Raw genomic sequence first — 20,764 nt, 5'->3', positions numbered from 1 at the left:
GAGCAATTTCTTAGTTAAATGTATTTAAAAAAAAAAATGTTATCATGTAGGTTGGACTTTTTTTTTATAAGAAAAAATTTTCTAACAGATTAAAAAATTGGCATTTACCGAATAACTAGTAAATCTTATTGTGGTTTTAAGATTCATTAAATGTCTTAAATTCAACATATTTCAAAGTGAATTGAATACTTTGGAATGTTTTTATTTAGAGTCTTAGAGAAAAACCTATCAATTGTTGATTATTATAGAAAACAAAATATTTTCAACTTTTTAAAGATCTCCTTTTTTACTAATGTTAACTACTAATGAATCTCTCTCCCACATTAAATGTAACCTATATTTTTTCATTTCTTATTTTTCATAATTTTAGAGTTCAGAAAAATATTTATAGTAATTAAGTGTGTCACAAAATCTTTCATTTGAAAGGTATATGATAATTGATATAATTTAAGTTTAAAACTATAGCATGATTTCAAAGGTGAAAAAATAGTTCACATACTATATAATGGTTTGAACAATTACATACAGGTATCTTAATAGTTAGAATAAATCATATGTCTGCAGGTTAATATTTTGCTACTCCAAATATACTTCAGTACTGATCTGGTGTTTTAAACAAGCAGCTATGTAAAGTTCACTGAGGCTGTACAGCAAAAAGTATATATGTGTAAATACAGATTCAAGTATGTGCATAATGGTTTTAACAAGTTGCTAAAACTGAAATTCTATTCAGGCAAAATGAAGAGTCTCCCTATTTGTTTCACATTCTTTTAAGAATCTCCCTTATTATTTTTATCTATGTGGAGAAATGTAATCTGTATTTCTATTTAGATAGATATTGCATTTGTAGGACATACACTGTATTTAAACATCCAAAGAGCTAACTGTTTTGGGTAAATTTCTTAGATTAAAAATAAAGTGTTTTTAGGTTTCTAATGGAATGGAAAATTATCAAATATTTCAAGGTGCTAATGAGTTCAATAAACTTTAGAGCCATGTAAATAACGGTTATTTTAGCTGTTATTGAGTGTAAACATTTTGTAAAAGGGGTAGTTCAGCACTTTTTTAAAACTTTATATCAAACCAAATTTTAAATTGTAATTTATAGGTATTAAGCTTAATTTAAAAGTCTTTCATGATAGAAAAATTGGATTTCCTGATTTTTTATTTTTTAGCTAAAAATGGCAATGAATGTTCACTTCTAAAAGATCATAGTTAAAATCTAATTAACAGGAAGTTTCCTCTTAAAAGATGGAGCCCCCTCACTGGATTAGAGGGAAGAGCTCTTTATTCGGCTCACTTTACACACACCTGCATCATACCTGTGGGTGGTCTGCACACTTATTTGAGCCTCAGCTTTTGGCATTCTCATTGTCACACTCCATGGCAATCAAATTGTATTTTATGTTTGAAAAGATCATTCTTTTGCTAAAGCATGACTACATATCCATTATATGCAGCACCTACAGTATCCCTTGTCCTTTCTGACCACCCCCATCCAATGTATTAGTTTGGTATTGTCCTTGTTTGATCTTTTAAAGAAAGGAAGGAACAGAGAAAAAGAAAGAAAAGAAAAAGCCATTTTCAATAAGTAGATGATCAAAAATTCCATCATTTTCCCCCCTCCATACCTCCAAAATTTATTTGAATTTACTTAGATGTTTTACAGATATAACCAGGTCTTCCCAGAGGGATTAATCTTTCCTTGCTTTTTACCTGTTTAGAGAGTCTGTTTTCCTCTTCAATGTACTTCTGTTCTTTGGGTATTAATGTTCGTAAGCTGGCTTTCACCTATACATCAACATATGTGTCTGTTATGGATTAATATATTACAAATGTTTACAATTTTTTCACGCAGTTCAATTTTCAATAATTTTTTAAGTTTCAAAGTCCTGGCGACTGTGCTCATAAAATATAAATGCATATACAGTTGCACATGCATGCACTTCCTTTTCTTAGGCAGGCAGGCAGCGGCCAGAGCACAACCGCAGCAGCAGTCGCCAACTATAACAGAAAGTGTGGGTGTGCCAGGCAGTGGCAGAAGCGTATTCTCCAGGATACATCAAGGTTTAGAGAAAATGAGGAATGACAGAAATTCTCTACAAATCAGGAACAAAAGCTTTCATGAAACTGAACTCTTTAGCAGTACAAAAAAGCCAAAGTTAAGACTTACAGCATTAAAAATCACATCTATTTCAAGATAGATGACCCCCTTTGTTGGCCCTGTCAGCTGCTTGTTTTTCAAGACGTAGGCTTTCTGTTCACCATTTTGAATCTGCGGGAAAAGGACATGACAGCCGTCTGTCTCGCGGTCTCCACTGAATACACTCCCTCAGTGACCTTTGACCCCCAGCTGCTGAAACTGACAGAGAACCCAAAACAACTGTGGCAATTCTGACAAGTACCTGTTCATTACCAGGATCAAGTCTGTCAGGAAAAATTAACTATCATGGGATTCAACATGGCCGTGAATTGAGTATGTTAAAATTTTTAGTGTTCTTATTACAGACCTTGGTTGAGAAATGACAGACATAGAGCTGAGGTTTTTTTTTTTTTTTTTTTTTTTTTCCCTTTCCTTGAGCAAAAGCAACACAGAACAGTGTGTCAGGTGAATAAAACTTACAGACAGCAATGGTATAGCAACTTTGCCCAGAAAGTCAGCACTGCGATCCCGATCTTCATCATAAACTGTCACTTCAAGAACTGAATGAATATCTTTAATGTTGCTGCGTATATGTAAGAAAAAAAAGATTTCATTAGTGGGAAACGAGAACTAAAATAGTTTTGAAAATTCAGATGGCTCTGGCTGATTTTGTGTGTGTATTTTTATGTGTGTTATTTGCATATACACATACAGGGTAGCTTGGTATCTGACAGAATTTCCCATAGTGCACCCTAGTTGACTACAGTGATGGTTCTATTATCTAAAACTTGGAAGACCATTGTAATTTTATGTTATAATTTTTAAAAATGAAACATAATTTCCCATCTGCATGAGCAAAGAATAAATTATTGAAAAAAAATCAATAAGTGACCCTGCTATTTTTTAGATTTTTCTTTCTTCTCATTTTAACAATAAATCATATTTTCCCCTAACCCCCACATATAACACTGTAAGGTTTGATATCGGCGAGAGTCACCGTTTATCTTTTTTTAACAATTATTTTTTTATAATAACAGAACATCTCTTTTTGTTTACAACTCTCACCAAAACATTCCGTTAGGTTCTTAGTGAAAAAAAAAAAAAAAAAAAAAAAAAAAAAAGAACAAACACAGAAAGCAGAATGGAGAAAATGTAACATTAAAGCAGTTGTACCACCCTGGAATTTAGAAATTAAGTGATGTTCTATTATGTTCCAAAGACAACATACGTTAACAAATAAATCTGTGAGTTCTTCATATTTTTGTTTCTGAAAAAATAAGTGCAACTAGTAGACAGCATTTATTCTTTGACCAAAGTGTTTACCAAGAAAACATGAATTAAGAGAAAACAAAACAAAAAAAATGAATACATTCATTACTGAAAAACTGCAACCACATGTGAGAAGAGACTTGATCAGGGTACAATCAATTAATGGCTTTGATAATAATCAAACCTATTCATTTAATTATGCATTCCAGAGAAAAACACTCTACACAACCTTCTTAGGAGTGAAAGTCTCCTGACGAGGCTTTCATCTATTATAAAAATGTGGAATTCCTTAAAAATAAATTGGTCAGATAATTAAAGCTGATTAGTTACTGGTTCTTAAGGAGAAGCATTATAAGGAATTAATGAAGAATTTAGCACTTTTTCATGTACAAAATAAAACTGTGTTAGAAAACTTTATGTCGTACTTCTGTTTGGAGAGTTTTCTTTTTGTTTAAAGTTCATTTCTAAAGCCCAATTAAAAAAAAAAAAAAAAAAACTTAGGAAATACTATAGTGTAACATCGGCAGCTTTTACAGTGCATGACTGAAAAGATTTCCAAACTTTTTAAAACAAGAGAAAAATTAACTCAAAGGGTGTTTTGGTATCTAGGACAATACTTAATATTCTTATTGTGCTAAAATGAAACAAACCAAAACTAAAGCATCTGCCGAATTCGTGACCAGATTGTTTGCTGATTTAAGCAATGGAACAAATAGAGCTTTGTCCTCCTTGGTGTCAATGTGATTGGGAAGAATTTCAATAGAAAGTATAAAAGGAAGAAGCAGTATGGTGATTCAGTTGATGGGAGCAAAACCCTTAGTGAAGTCATATAAAAAACACAGTCATATAAAGAACTCAGTTTAAAAGATGTCTGTGAAAACCAAACCAAACAAAAAATGGCATACTCCTTTCCCCAGGTCTCATTCTCAGTAAGGTAGTTATGAAATTCTCAGTTGCTAGCAAAGGCAGGTCAAATATATTGAGTCGTTTATCAGCAAATAATAGACACACACACACACAGAAATACATTTCATATAGTTCTGAAATGAGCTCAAGGTAATGGCTACTTACAATGTGAAGACTTTGTTCCACTCAGGATTGAGATTTTTGTAGACAGTATGTGTTAGCAGCCTATCATTGTTCACTTCTACTACACAAAATGGGTCACTTTTACCTACAAGAGATTCGGGGTGAACATTTTTAGTATAAATAATATCCATCATTCACAATGTCATGATCATGACCATGTTTCTTCTCCAAAAGTTTTATAGTAAACAAAAAGTCAAGTAAAAATTTAAAAATAAAACAACCCATCAAAATAGTTAGATGTACTAGATGATGTTAGCAATCATAATGACTCATAGCAATTTAGAACCTGGAAAAGTGAAAGAGACCAAATTATATAGCTGAAATTTCAATTTGCATTTGTTTTACAAAAATAATGCTATAATGAGAGAGAATGTAATGCATGTCCATCCCTAAATCAGTTTTTATTTAATTCTATAAAGACCATTTGAAATGTTCAGCTCCTTTAATCTTTTGCATATATTTTTCAACTCATCTGATTGACTAGTAACTTGTAACAGGAATTTCTAAACAAGTTTATTTTGAGAAAACTGCTATTATTGCAGAATTACAACATTTTAATCTAAGGCTGAGTTACTTTCTCCTGAGATATCTATGGAATCATAAGAAGTAAATTAGAACCTCTGAGGCAGAAAAAATTCTGCCATTTGAAACTTAACATCAACAACCAATCTGCATGTTAAGAGCAGTATTTTTTCTGTTTGCCGAAAGTAAAGGATTCTATCTATCATCTATTTACAGCAACTTTGCTCTGCCAGTCAAATCTCCTCCGTTCTGCAATTATGTTTTGTGATGTTCTCAATATTTTTGTAATGTCATGTCCTGTATTATAAGAACCCATAAGTCAGAGGCTCTACGGGGGCAGCATTAATGATATTAGTGCAGCATGTAATTTGTTTGATACCTTATACAAATGACAATGAAATCAATATTTAGACAAAGCTGTCCAGAGGTCATATCTTTTAAACTATAATATTGATTTAGACTACATAAGAGGTTAATGTGCATATTATTAACTTTAATGATAAAGAATAATTGTTTTAAATGCATTGTGAATTGTACTCACAGTAGTTTACACTTGTGTTAAAGCTTAAATATCATTGAAGATTTTCAATTAAATTTTAATGGGAAGGAATGTATTAGCTATCAGTGACAAATAAGCTATATATATAGTCCCATAAAGCAGTGTAATTTACTTTCCATAGTGTAATGCTTAAATGAACTGTACAAACTTTAACTCACCTTTAATTTATTAATTTCATATTTAAAAAGAGATTCAATATGTGTGTGTAAGTTCAGTGGCCTCATATACCCTGGGATAGTTGCATAATTTAACATTTTGGTAGTATTCTCAATTTGGAGTCTTGGGAATAATTTTCAGTAAAGAACAGGGAACTAGAAGTCTTCAAGATCTGATGAAGATTTACTTCTGGCTTACCATCTGTATTATCTGCCCCCCCCCCCCCCCCCCGCACACTTTCTTCATTCTTCTTGCCTTTATTTACCTATACCACCCTCACTTCCAGCTCCTACACACACCATGGAAAACAGTGTTCAAAAAAGAAAAATTTCTTCATTAAAACATATTGCAACCTATTTTATTTGGCACATCAACCATTTTATTTTCTTTCATAGAATTCTGATACAAGCATGAAAAGGCAGGCTCAAACAGTTTTTGAAATATACATAAGTGTAAACTTCTAGGCAAGACCTTCCTAATTAACCATCATCCCATAGTAGTTAGTAGGCCACATACATAGGAAAAGTCATGCCATTTTGACTCTAGATTCATGTAATCAACCACCAATATTTATTGCTTACCATGTATTTGACAGTATTCTATGCATCAGAGCATTAGCAGTGTGTCAAACAACTTTTTAAAATGTAAGTTTACATTGAAGGAGAAGAAAATGAATAAATTAACAATTATTTAAACAATTATTCTTTATCATTAAAGTTAATAATATGCACATTAACCTCTTATGTAGTCTAAATCAATATTGTAGTTTAAACAATATGATAACCGATAAATACTATGGAGAAAAATAATGATGAAAGGTGATGGGGAGTGCTGGTTTGAACATAAAATTTTCAAAAGGGTCACTGGAAAGGTGTTTCTGAGAAAGTGACATATGGGCAAAGAAATGAAAGAGGTGAAAAAGTGACTCTTGGGTTAGCCAGAGGAACAGATCTTGGAAAGGCCAGAGAAGTGGCTATGCCTGGTATTTCCAGGAATATCCAGGAGCCAGTGTGGTTGGAGGAATGGATGGGGTAGGGGATAGAAGACAGAGAGGTAGGAGGAGAGTGGCAGGTCTTTGAAAGGACTTGGCTTTCACTCCAAGTGAGAGAGGAAGCTGTTGGGGGGATTTGAGTTGAGGAGTGATATGATCTGATAGCTATTATTTGGAGAATAAGGTATCAACAAGGCACAGGAGGAGGTAGGGAGAAAGTCTGGAGTCTATTAAGATAATCTAGTGGCAGAAAGTGATCAGATTCTGGATATATTTTGAAGGTAGTGTCAAAAGGATTTGCAGGTATCAATACTGAATATCTAAAATGCCCTGAAGATAGAAAATGATTCATTGAGCTCAACTAAACCAGTTTTTTCCCCTATCTTTCTTCTCTCCCCACCTCCCCCAGGATAAAGAGCATTCAACAAGGTGCTCAGACTGAATAATTCTAGAATCTGACAGGAAAATTTAGGTAGGAAGAGAGCAGGAATTTGTATTCATCTTTTCCTACTAAAAAGTTATCTTTTTGCAGTGTAAGTAATGGATGCCGACATAAGTGTTTACACACTGTTGCTTTTCACTCATTTAGAGAGTAAGTATCCTTCCACTATGTGATCAAGGACAATTAAAAATTAACAGCAATTTTAACCAAAATAATAGTAAATACACAACATTAGATTCTATAAACTTACCGCTAAAAAGTATACACTTTATTTTTATTTTAAAGGAATGGCTATACATAGTTAATGTGCTTATCTAGCTTGCTAAATTATGTTCTAAATGACTGGCTTTTCAGTTTCTAAATTTTGCAGGCTTGATTATCTGCCACTTTAAAAGAAAAAAAACAATTTAGAGAAATGCCAGTGATGGACCTACCCATTAATTATCTCTTAATTATTCCTTCCTTTTGTACTTTTATCTTTTTATCATTCCATTTAGGCTCTGTGATATGCTCTTCTGCTTGCTGCGAGTACTGAGTTGTAGGATTGACTATGGGATGCAATATTGATGTCCCTAAAGTGTACTTATTCAGCAAAGCTCCAGGAGTGATACAGAACAGTGCCCTGAAATGTTTTTGTTCAAAATCGCATGGTCAGAAGTTTGAGAAATGAAGGCAACATCCAAAGTTGAAGTAGATTTTGTTTCTGATAATTTTTGGCTATTTAAAGAACCTAGATGTATGAGAACGTAGTACATAATATAATCTCTTATCTTTCTCACTCATTTTTGTTGTAATGCTACAGCACATGTACGGGTGCCAATAGGATCTTAACCCCTGTCTCCCTTTGGCTATAAAGCACCCAGCCCTCTTCTAGCAATGCAAGAAACTGAAGGATTTGGTTTGGATGGAATACAGAAATTTCAGCAGTGCTGGGTGGTGGAAGCTGTGGAGTTGTTTGTTTTAACCATCATGACAGCTAGAAGAGAAGCAGCCTTCCTCGAGAAAATGGCAATTTTCAATGTTGACAATTTTCTAGAGAGAAATACCAATGCCTTTTGATGTGTTCATTACTTACTAAATGTCTGCTCTGCTTACTCTAGAACTGCGAGTATGATTAAGACATAGGCAAGCTCTCAAGACATCTACAATCTAGTAGGCATGATAGATATGTAAATACACAATTATGATGCAGGGTTGTAAGTGCTATAATAAAGGTAAATGAAGAGTGCAAAAGGAGCAATGAGAAAGAAGCATGTCATTCTGTAACTCTAGGATGGGAAAGAGAAAAGGAAGTGGAGACAGTCCCAGAGGATGTGACCCTGTGATCTATGGTGAATGTACATCTCTATCACTGGCATTTTTAGAAAAGAAGGATAACCACATAAAAAGTGGACTTTCATGTTTTATCATCAGGAACATTTAGTTGAAATCTATTTGTGTATCTCTTTGATAAGGTCTCTATAACAAAAAACCTAGATATGTGTAACATAACCACTATAAATATTTAAAACTATTTTGTTAGTACTGAGGTATTTCCATAATCTAGTTAAATGCTGGAGGCTAGTTTTTTTCTCATAGATTTCTAGTAAGAAAAAAAAAATCATCAAGGGGAATTAGCACTAGAGACTCTTAGCCTATATTATAAAGCTGACTCTATAATAGATTTTAAAGCATAAGATGGCTTTTGATGAAAAAGCATTCCTATAAGAATTAAAACAAAAATCAGAATTGACTCTAGTGGGCATCTATTCTGGCAACCTTCAAAACAGCACCACAGATTAAATAGGGTGCCCTGAGTGGTTGTCTCTCTCTCTCACTCCTGGCCCTTGCTCTTTGGGGTCACAACACTGACACATTGATAAAGAACTGTAGAAAAGTCTACATTGCCTCTACTCACTTGCTACCTGTTCTATGGCAAGTGAATGACTTCAGTTTGTTCAAACTACTGGTTTGGGCATTAGAATCACTCAAAAGATACTAAGTGATATTCTTACTCCCAGAATAGAGAGTTCATCTTGATCCATCAGTGGTGGACTTTGTTGGGTCATTTTTCTGCTGACGAATGGTGTCATTTGCTGGATGTGATGTGCTATAAAAGTATGGGGGTGTATGGAAAGGGACCCCCGTGATCACCTCTTGTTGCTGTGTCTTCACAAACAGAGGTTTTCAGTGGTGTGGAAAACAATTCATACCCACGGGGGTCTTTTATTTTGGTCCTACCTTGCACAAATTAACTTCTTTCATTTAATTTCTTTGGTTTCCAACAGTTTGAAGTGACTCTATTTTAATCTTTTTATAAAATTATAATCGAGGTTGCCATCTGTCCTCTCTGCAAACTGGAATTTCAATTATAACATATAACAACATTGGAGTTGAGGGAATCCCATAGGGTCCTTTGGAACAAAAAGCAATGTGTGTTGAAGACATCTTCCAATCCTTCTCTTATCACTGGAGGTGGAACTTTGACCTTAGTCTTTTTCATTGACTGATCTAAACATATTTTAAACTTCTCATTGGTAGAATTACATTAACTGACATTCTTCACTAGGTCCCTACTGGGTCTGATTCTGGGACTGAGTGATAAAAAAAGTAATAATAATAGGGCTTGTTTTTTCTAAGTCATAAAGCAGGTTTCATTGTGGAAGGAAAATTGACACCCTAAATTCATAGCTATACTACATCTTTTTTTCATATTGAAAATTTTGTAATGCCCTCTTTCTTATCCTGAAACAAGTAAAACTGACCCATATATGATTTTAATATTTAATATATTGCCAGAATTCTATTATAAAGAAAGACTAAATAGAAAGTTGTTTACAATAAAACCATACATTGATTTGTTAAATATTTGTTGGGCGACTATTACATGTGCCAGGCCATATGAACAAAAAAGAGAAAGGTCTTTGCTTTCTTAGAATTTACTTTGGAGGGGAGAAGAGATTGAGAATAAATACTGAATACAATTAATAAGTAGACTTATTATATGCTAGAGAGCAATGCATGCTAATGAAAAATAAACTGAGTAGGATAAAAAAGTTTGAAGGGTATGGGAGAGGGTCAGAGTTAAAGATTTAATTGGGTGGTTGGAGTAGGCCTCATTGAGAAAATAAGGGCTGGGTAAAGGACTGAAGGGGGTGAAGTAGTAGCCACAGGGATATCTGCAGAGAAGTAAGCCAAAAAGAGGAAACAGCCTAGACCAAAAGCTGATGTGCTCAGGGCCTTGGATATTGGGGTATGATGAGCAATGGGAAATTGGTAGAAGACATCAGAGAAGTGATGGAACCAGACCATGAAGTACCAGCAATACCAACTGTGCAAACAGTGAGTGGATGGCATCCATTCCCAAGGACTGAGTAAACAATATGTATTTCAGGAGGCAATCTAGATAATTATGAAATAGATTTAAAAACTATATTAATACTTATAGTCTAATATTTAAAAATATTAACAAATATTAATATAGTTTTTGAATGCAAGGCATGGAGCAATTTTCATTATGTAAGACCATCTGATGCCTATTTTCAAAAAAATATTTTAGTTGTAGATGAACATAATACCTTCATTTATTTTTATGTGGTGCTGAGGGTGGAACTCAGTGCCTCACATGTGCTAGGTAAGTGCTCTACCACTGAGCTACACCCCCAGTTCTGGCTGATGCTTTTAAAAGCATTTAGTGTCCCCAACCCTAAGATACCAAATATTAGTGGTGCTCTCCAACCATTATGGCAAATAAAATTCTTTCAAAAGTCTCTTAAACACCCAAGGGCAACACTGCCTGCTCCCCAGATTAGCATCATTGCCTCACAGCAAGTGCTTACACAATTGGTCTTAGGAACTCATATAAATTACTGAAGATATCAAGGGGTTTTATTTATGTATGACAAAATCTACTAAAATTTAGCATTTTAGAAACTTTGAAACATGTAAAACTTGTTAATTTGCTAAAAATTATAATAATAAGTTGATGTCATGGTAACATGGGAGTCATCAAACATTATGTAGCCTTTGGAAAACTTTATTGTACACTCATGAGTGAACAATGCAAATAATATTTTGATTGTGACTTTACAAAAAACATCTTGGGGAAATCTCAGAAGTTTCTGGATCTTTGAATAAACACTAAGAGCAATGAAAACATAAAGCTCAATGTATATATGAGGTTATTCACTTGGAATCAAGAACTAGATGCAAAATAATATTTATAGAATTCTGTGTAACTAGATGCGTTCTTGAGTCCTAGAACTGAACCATGTTGATATGCTGGGAAACTCAAAATTTAGGACAGAAGAATGAAGTGAAATGAGACTCACGAGAAAATAAAAAGAAAGAAGGCGACGACTATGGGATCTATAAAATTAGGAGAGGCCATGAAAAAAGTATGCCTGAGCTCTTAAGAGCTCAGATAAATTACGGTAAAAACATAAAAAGTCTTCACTTTCAATTCATTTTAAAACAAAAACTATATGCAAGTGATGTGTTGTAAACTTAGACAAAAAATTTGTTTGGTCTAAAATGATTATAAAAACCGAGTATAAGTGCCCTTGGTTTTGCAAGACTTTCTGGAAATTTTAGGACCCATAATACTTAATTTAGACTCTTCTACAGAAAAATATGAGGCTGCAAATTAACTCTCCTATAAATAAATTAATTAACTGCAGAGATCTTTAGCAATAAAACAAAATTCTTTAGGCTTAAAAAATTAGGTATTATTGGTTATTAAGTTTTATATATACAATTGAAAATTGTCATCTGTCAAGTCTTTGCCTTTGGAATGATGTCTTTATCTTTTAATTTCTCTTCTACAAAATATCTCTCTCAGGAATCTGTTGCTCATCTTGGCACTTAGTGCAACCTCTCAGAATCTGAAGGTTTGTGGAGAAGCCTGAAGGCCAGTTTGAAAAACCCTTCTAGGACTTAATTCCCCACCTCAAGCAGGTGGTCACTGAAGTTCTGCTTCAATAGTTCCAGTAATGGGTAACTCATGTCCTCCAGAGGAATATTCTAATCTAATTTTTAGAAATTATGAATTATGGAAAGCTTTTCTTTTATTGAGCATAAAATTATGTATCTGTGACTTTTGTCTATTCTTTGATTTCCCTATGTAGTAATTTTAAAGTCTAAATGAACTGATAGGTATAAAGCACCTGTCAGTTAGTGTGAGATCAGTGTTTGTTACCTACCTTTCTGTGCTGGGTACTGTGGATGGCTTTGAGTATCTCTTCTAACTAACTTCTAGGTCTCTTCCAGAACTATTGAGGCCATGAAGCCCAAAGTGACATATTCAGAGTCCCTTGCAGCTAGGGACCCAAACCTTTGCTATTATTTCCAATGCCAACTCCTATCATCACCCTCTCTCATGACAGACTTTTGGATAATTGTCAAAAGAAATTATATTCCCCCAATGTCTTCCTTTCTGCAAAACAAGATAGTTGGTGGCTTTAAAGGAAGGATCTGGATCAGCATGCTGGCTCTACCATTTATGAGTTGGGCTGTGTGTGTGTGTGTGGGGGTGTGTGTGTGTGTGTGTGTGTGTATGTATGCTTGGGTATTGACTGGATAAATTATTTAATCTACACCTTACTTTTCCAATATATAAAGTGGGGATAGTATCTATTCACATTGTTGTGAGATTAGTTGGGATTATACTTATACCAAGCTCAGGGTATCTGTATCTATGTATCTGTCATGTGACGGGGCTCAATAAATGTTAATTGCTATTATTATTGTTATTATTATTATTATACTCACTGACTTGATTCTAAAACAGTAGACATCCAAACTGAAAATATATTCTGGTTAGTCTTCTTTAAAGGGTAGTTTTCATAACTGAATTCCTACCCCTGTAGTATATGTGACAAGTCTAAAATCATTCTAAATAAGTCAAGAATCATTCTAAACATTTCATTTTTATTCAATGTAACAAACTAATGTACATATAATTCACTCTCATAAACCTTATACAATTCAAAACCTAATGCCTTCTCCAGTATTTTCTACTGTTGATGAAAGACATCTTGTTTTTTACCCATGTAAGTCTTGAGATTTTATACTTTTTAATGTTTGTCTTGTTGAATGAAGCTAATTTAATCTGAAGTAATATGTATCTATGTATATAGATCTATAATATATATCTATAATATATATCTTATCTAATATATATAACCTATATTGTTAAGTATTAATATATATTTACTAAAATAGTATCTGTAATATATATTATATATATATAAAATACTGATATATAAACATAATATATCTTAGTCTCATATAAAATAATTTACTAGCACTTCTAGCATATTTCATAAGAAAGAAGTCAATTATCTCCTCAAAGCCATTAATAAATACAGTAAACAATTTATACCAAGGACGGAGTCCTGTATCCCTCTATTCAGCATCCCCACTGACATCAATCCTTTAATCACTCTTTGGGCTTAACTGTTCAGTCCCTTATGATTCTAACTACTGTTATATATCCCTGTAGTAAGCTCTTTTTCAATCCTATCTAAATTCAGATCTCCGTAGCATTTCTCTGATCCATTGTTCAAGGAAATATGTTGCTTATTTATACAACTATAGTGTAATATAATGAAATAAAAAGAATAGTTTTTTAAAAAAATGATTGTAGCATCTCAAAGCATTTAAGCACTGAGTGAAATCCTGGAGCTATCCCCTCCAAGTCAATTCAGCAATTCCCTATTTCTTTACTCAAAGGATCATTTTGTAATCTTAGTTCCACAGAACCTGATTAATTATTTTATAGTATTTCTCTTTCCCTCATTTCCCATTGATAGTAGGACCACCACTTTCTCAGCCCACAGTCCTTCACCTCTAGAGCATATCAAACCCAATTATTAATCTCTTTTGTCATCCCACCTATTCTTCCAGAGCAGTATCTTCTAGCCATGTGACCTGCATATGAATGACACATGATTTCTGTAATTCCCTTTAAAACACTAGATCAGACTCAGACCTCACCATCCCTTGTGCTAAATTATAATTTTCTTCCTCATTTTCACAAATATTTTATATTGACTATTTGGGTTAGAAGATTACTTTTGCTTTTAACTAGAATCTGATTAACTTTTAAAAATGAAATTGCTAAAAGAAGGAAACTTTTATTTCTATGTAAGTTATAGTGACAGAAAAGAAGGAAGAGCAATGAATTGCTCTTTGTAATGTTTTGGTTTAGTCTCATTCTTAACAAAGATTTATAGAGTATCAATACATGTATCATGCATGCATGTATATATAATTTTTTTGCTAAACTAGGTATATTATGATAAGAATGTCAGGTGTTAGATATTTTTGAAGCATTATTAATGGGATAAAATATCTTCTAAGAGTGTAAAATCTTCTACAGCATAATTATCAAAAAGTGAATGGGGAAAACATTGGCTTATATAATGGAAATAAAGAATATTTTGCTTGGGAAATTTTCCATATATTTTGTGTTAACACTTAGAATTTTTGTTTCAAACAATATAATTTTAAGATACTAAGATAATAAAAGTAGAAAAATTAAGAATATCTGCACATATCTCTTATTTGGTTAATTTTTTTATCCTTGATGAGTCACAAAATGAGGATTCATACTATTTTTCACATAGTCCACTCAGTGGAACTAGGTAGAATGTAAAGGCCATATATTTTTCTCTTCTTCCAACACATTTTAAATAATGATCATAAAATGTAAGGCTAGAACTATCAGACATCACCAATATTATTAAATATGATAATGACAATTGAAGGCTCATGTTATTAAAAATTCAATCTGCTATAATCCTATAAGAGAAGCACTTAGCCACTACTTTCAATAGAGCAATTGTATTCCGCAGGCCACATGAAGCAACAATTGCATATATCTTATGCAATTTGCTAGAGGAACACACAAAAAGTTATTTTTTTACAGTATGATATCTTGTCTATGTTATGTATATGTGCTTGGTATTTCTCCAACTTTATATAAAACTTTCCAAGAGCAGACTTGCCTTTTTCTGTACAGCTGCCTTTTCATTTTCTTTCTCTGAATAGACCCATAATGTTCAGGGAAAATACCAAGAATAATAAATCCCAAACTCTGTATAAAATATACCTTCATGACACACTCAAGCTGGAAATCACAGGAACCAATAAAAATGCAGGCAGCCTACTGATAATGAGGTCAGAAATACAAATAAATTTACTTTTAATGAAGACTGGAGGCACAGTAATCAAAGTGTTAAAATTCATTTCATGCATATCTCATTTGCTTCTTAGCTGATATTTACCACGCAATTCTGTGAGAAAGTAGAGGCCTAAGATGCTCCAGATAAATGGCTCAATTAATTGTACAGAGGTAGACCTCTTTGAGCTGAGCCAGAGCTGTGAGCTCTTTATTAAAAGCACTATTCTGTAGCCCCTAACCTTGTTCCTTGACTCCTCTCTGGTTTCCAATTTAAACAAGTCCCCATGCGGCCCGCTCTAAAGGGCTTTGTCTCCCTGTCATTGTTAAGAGAGCTGAGGCATCCTGGAAGTGTGAAATCAGACCTCATGAGTTGAACGGTTCCCCAGGGAACGCTGGACTGCGCAGAAGGTCAAAGTCATGGGCCGGACCATCTAAAAGTGTCTGATCGCCGGTCTGTGACACAGCAAGTTGGGGGTGGGGGCTAGACTGAAGAGGACTGAAATTGAACACATCTTAATTAAAGCCCACAGACAGCAAAACAAAATGTTTTCCAGGCAGCCTGTCAAATGGGGCTTAAATTTAGCTCTGCTAATGAATCTGAGCTGCTAACTGTTATTTCTTAAGATAATAAGACTCTCACGAAAGCTGATAAAAAAAAAAAAAAAGAAAAACTGTAGCATGTCTTTTTCTGCTGTTTTGTTACTAAAATATTTTCCAACAATGAAGACAGTTTTCCAAAAGGAAAACATGGGGAAAGTCTATGCAAATAAAGGGGTAGTAAACATCTCTCTTAATAACTAGTAAGTTTCCAGACTACAGGGTTGGTGTGTTGCAAGTCTTTATGCATAGCCTTGTTTTAGGGGGGGAAAAAAACAACAAAAAAACAGCTTCGCTCATTTAATGGGATAATTTCAGTGACAGATTCTGCAAATTGTAATTCTCTCTCTCTCTCTCTCCTACTTTTTCTTTTCTTTTCCCTGTATTGTTTCCTGGAAGAGATGGTACATTAGTTTGCAATATCAATTCACCTGGGGTGGAAAGTTTTGTATTAGTGTACCTTTTAATACAGTGAAAAGGTAGGGCATCTTTTGAAGGGTTTCACAGTTCTCCCATATCACTGTTCCTGAAACTGAGTTGCTGGTCTCCCTGGGGAGGCTATGACCTCTTCCTTAGGAGTGCAACACACACACACACACACACACACAAACACACACACACACACACACACAGACACAAAACCCAGAGGAAAATGAAGGGGAGGGGCTGAGGAGAAGAACTCTTTTCTCTTTCTTCTCTTAGAACTTGAAAGAACCAATAGGCCAGGTCTAAATACTCTGCAAAGAAAGCCTCACTCAATTTAGAAGTCTTGAAATGTTCAGTTGAAAGCAGAAATTAGGCCCTGCTCAAGGAAAAGAATAATTAGAAGCTGGAAAAGACAAATTATAACATGAACCATTTCCCAGTATCCCCCCACCCCTTTCCTTTTTCCCTCATTGTCCTTTCTGTTCTCACAATCCATCCAGTTTTAAGGAACATGTGATTTAGTGGAGAGAAACTTCCCTAGTGAACACAGGGCCAGACAGTCTCTAGGTTTTAGCTTTGATAGTACGGAGAGACATTAACCTTTTCGCTGGTTAGCTGAAAGGTAAGTAAGTTGTACTGAGCGGTATTTCTCTGTTACTCCAACTTTTTCCCTCACGAAGAATTTAGCAGACCAACTTTTCAAACCCGAGTGCCACTTTCTCAGGCTGTGAAAGGCTGCCCACAATTTGACTGAAATTTCAATCCACTCTTGTGCCCTGCTCAATGCATGTGTATGTGTGGGAGTTGTAAATTGAGGCCTTAACCACCAGAGTTAATCTCTTTTTAAAATCTGTATTAACCTTAATGATTTGAAGTGCACTGTCCAACACTGGGCTATTGAGACGGAAGAAAAAACTACCCTCAACTATCAACAGTTTATTAGGGGCTTAACTGAAGTGACCTACTGTAGTAGTGTTCAGCTGAACAAGGCTGTAGGCTTTTTGTGGAAAGGGAAAGAATTGAGGGTTTCATTAAAAAGTAATTTGTGCTTTATACTCACTCATTCAAAGAGAGTCTCAATTGCTCTTTATTCACACAGAGTTAATACAGTATCACAATGTTTCTCAATGAATGTGTTGTAACAAAAGAAAAATTTTACATTTTGAAAGGGAAAAATTCTTTGTGACTTCAGTAAGATTGATGGCTACTTAAAAGATTACAGAATCTCTCACATTAAATGATGGAATATGAACACTAAATTTTTTGCTTAAGCAATGAAAGTTTAACTTTATGTTCAGATCATTGAAAGTATTTTAAAAATTGGTCAAACATAAGTTTGTCTTGTTAGAGTGGTCTAGAAAAAAGTGTTTTAAAATCAAATATCTTAAAATAATACCTTCATTAGTATCGAATTGGAGAATACTCTTGGCTTAACTCAGAAAATTATCAATGATTTAAAATCTCCCCTCTCCAACTAAACACTTCTAAATGGATACTTATTTGAAGATTGAAGACAGCACTATTCGCTCAATACACTTTTTGCAAACTATTACTTAATATTGTATAGAGTTTGACTATTAACTATTGAGATGTATACCACATCTTTAAAGTTTTTGAATAAATAAGAGACAAACTATACAAAGCTTACTCGTACACCAAATTAACTGACAAAGGGGAACATCATGATACACACATACACATACATGCACATCCTTTTCAGAAGTAAAGATTATTTTTAAAATTTTTAGTATATTCACACATTTCTGACTTAAATACATGGCCCTCAATTTTTTGCCACCATCACAAATGTCATAAACCACAAAAGGTCCAAGAGTGAGCAAGGTCAAAGACTGAATTATCCTTTTGCCCCTGAATAGTTCAACATCTCTCTTGTTCAATTCAGAGCCCATTAGATTATAAGGTCACCATGGAATGAGAATCATTAGATTTATATCCCTAAAACTGGAGGAAAAAAATGGACTCTGTTATTTAGTATTCCCCAAATTAATGTTCACTTTATCAAATCAAAATCATGTCTCATTTGAATCCCTAGAGGGAAGGCTATTGTTATTCACATCAATTTACATAGAACCATTAGGAAAGAAATATCTCTATTTTTTGAAAGAACATGTACTTTAACTTCCATAGTGGCATACAGGCCAACTGGGTTAACATAGTTTGCATATTCATGAAGTTTTAAAATCAACGACAGCTTCTTTCTAGGAGAAGAAAAACTTACACAATAGTACTCAGCTTGAATAATGGACAGGTAGCTAAGTGTGTGAAGTAAATGGTACTTGAATTTTTTTATAAGAAATTATTTTTCCAGATTAATCTGATTATAACCATACTAGAAATGAAATTCATAAAAGAGAAAATGAATAAATTTAACATTCACTAATTGTTTAGTGCAAGGAGACAAGTCAGTATACATACAAACAGATTTCCAAACTATCCTCTCCCACTGTTTTTAGGTATACATATTTTGAAAAAATTTGATAATTCTTATATATCTTCTTAGTTACAAATGAGTTGCTAATTACCTCTTTAAAGAAACTATAAACTCCCAACATTTTTACTTTATCATATAGAAAATAGTCACTTGATAATATGCAAGTAGTAAAATTTAAAAATATTACTCATTTGGACCAAACATGTCACTTTAGTTTGAAGGCAGTTATTTTTTAATTTGTTTTTGATTCTGATGGATGAATTACTGAAGAATGCAGTGATTTGCAGACCCTTGGATGGTAAGAAAAATACATTTCTTCAAATAAGTCTGTTACCTTTTGCAGGTTATCTTGCAGGACACTCACAATGGTAAGTATAGTTTGGTACTTTCTACAAACAGGGAAATTTGTATAAAAAGTGGTCAAGTCAGTCTATCTTGAGGTAAATAATTTAATCAATGGAATAAACAGCACCCATATCCTTATGAAATTACGTGATAAATGCATCACATGGAAATAGTTATACCCAAATGAGCAAATTTTAAGAAACAAGACTCTTTCCTTCCTTCCTTCCTTCCTTCCTTCCTTCCTTCCTTCCTTCCTTCCTTCCTTCCTTCCTTCCTTCCTTCTTTATTTATTTTTCGGAGTAGGGGAGTACTTGGGACTGAACCCAGGGTACTCTACCACTGAACTACAGCTCCAATTCCCCTGACTCCTACCATCCTACCGTCTTTTTTTTTTTTTTAAACAAAACAGGGTCTCACTAAGTTATCAAGATTGGACTTGATCTTGCAATCTTCCTGTCTCAGCTCCCAGGTAGTTGGGTTTACAGGTGTATGACACCCCATCTGACTAATTTTGGCAAGCCTTTACCCTCATTAAACACTTCAAACAATCTAGATGCTTAGTTTAGATTCAGAATGATTTGGGGGATATGGTAAGGAATTTGGACAAATAGGGAATTGAAAGAGCAATGTAAATACCCAAGAGTCCATACTAATTATTGAGCACTACTCATCAGAACTTTCTAGAGAACTACACAACAGATTTAATGCATGTGTAAATTACAAGTATTTGGGCTATGCAGGAAGCTGGTATTTTCTGAAAGAAGATGATTCAGTATTGCTTCATTATGCTAAAATGACAATACCTGGAAAATTATTTTTAATACATTGATTAAACTTTGGGGAGGGCAACAATTCAAAAGTTATTTTGCTTTTATTTTTTATTTTTAATATATTACTCTGCCTTTGAAAAGAAGAACTAGTATAAAAATTAAAAATATAAAAATCAGGGGGTTGGAAAATCTTTGTAAGATCAACCCTAAATCTTTGTATTTGAATTATTTACTCCCATGATCCACTTAAGTAAAATGAAGAGTTGGAATATTCATTGGTGTAGACCTTGGATACTGCCCCACATGTGCAATTGAAGAATTACATCTTTTCTTACCTGTAACGTCAGCAGCCATCAAACCTTCTGCTCTGATGACTTTCACCTGGAGAAAACCCACATCTTTTAGGTTGTGGAATATCCTCAGTGGGCTCTGAAAGACCCCAAGATTGTTATCAGAAAAGAAAGCTCCTAAGGAGTCTCAAAGAGTGTGCTGAGAAAACACTAAGTTTTGTGGTTATCCTGAGATACTCCCTAGAGGGTCAAAAATTCATTTGTCTTTCTCCAATACACATTACCCTTTCCTTATCATGAATGTACATACACTCACAATTTTGTAGCTAATTATTGCTATATAAGTAGATTTTCTGAATGAATAAAAATCACATTTACTCCCTATAAATAATTATCAATAGATGGTGAACAACAAATTATAGAAAGGATATGTCTACTTTCTTTTCTTCTCTAAATATCCTCTATCAAAACACTCCAAGAAATCTTTCATCTGTAGAGATGATGGTTTGGAGACTAAGGATTCCTAATACTGACTCTTTAAGTTGTTGG

The 20,764-nt window shown here is 33.8% G+C and overlaps 1 protein-coding gene across 1 annotated transcript in view; it reads right to left on the bottom strand.

The window, feature by feature from the left end:
- MCTP1 (multiple C2 and transmembrane domain containing 1) overlaps positions 1–20,764 on the bottom strand; it is a 564,948-nt gene that overhangs the window by 184,836 nt on the left and 359,348 nt on the right. The window contains 5 exon segments of the mRNA XM_079146016.1: positions 1,717–1,791; positions 2,174–2,275; positions 2,624–2,726; positions 4,484–4,586; positions 20,261–20,354. Of these exon segments, the coding sequence (XP_079002142.1) occupies positions 1,717–1,791; positions 2,174–2,275; positions 2,624–2,726; positions 4,484–4,586; positions 20,261–20,354 (477 nt within the window).

The sequence above is a fragment of the Sciurus vulgaris genome (genome assembly GCF_902686455.1).
Source record: "Sciurus vulgaris genome assembly, chromosome: 6".
Classification (NCBI taxonomy): domain Eukaryota; kingdom Metazoa; phylum Chordata; class Mammalia; order Rodentia; family Sciuridae; genus Sciurus; species Sciurus vulgaris.
This window is presented reverse-complemented; position numbering and strand designations above follow the sequence as displayed.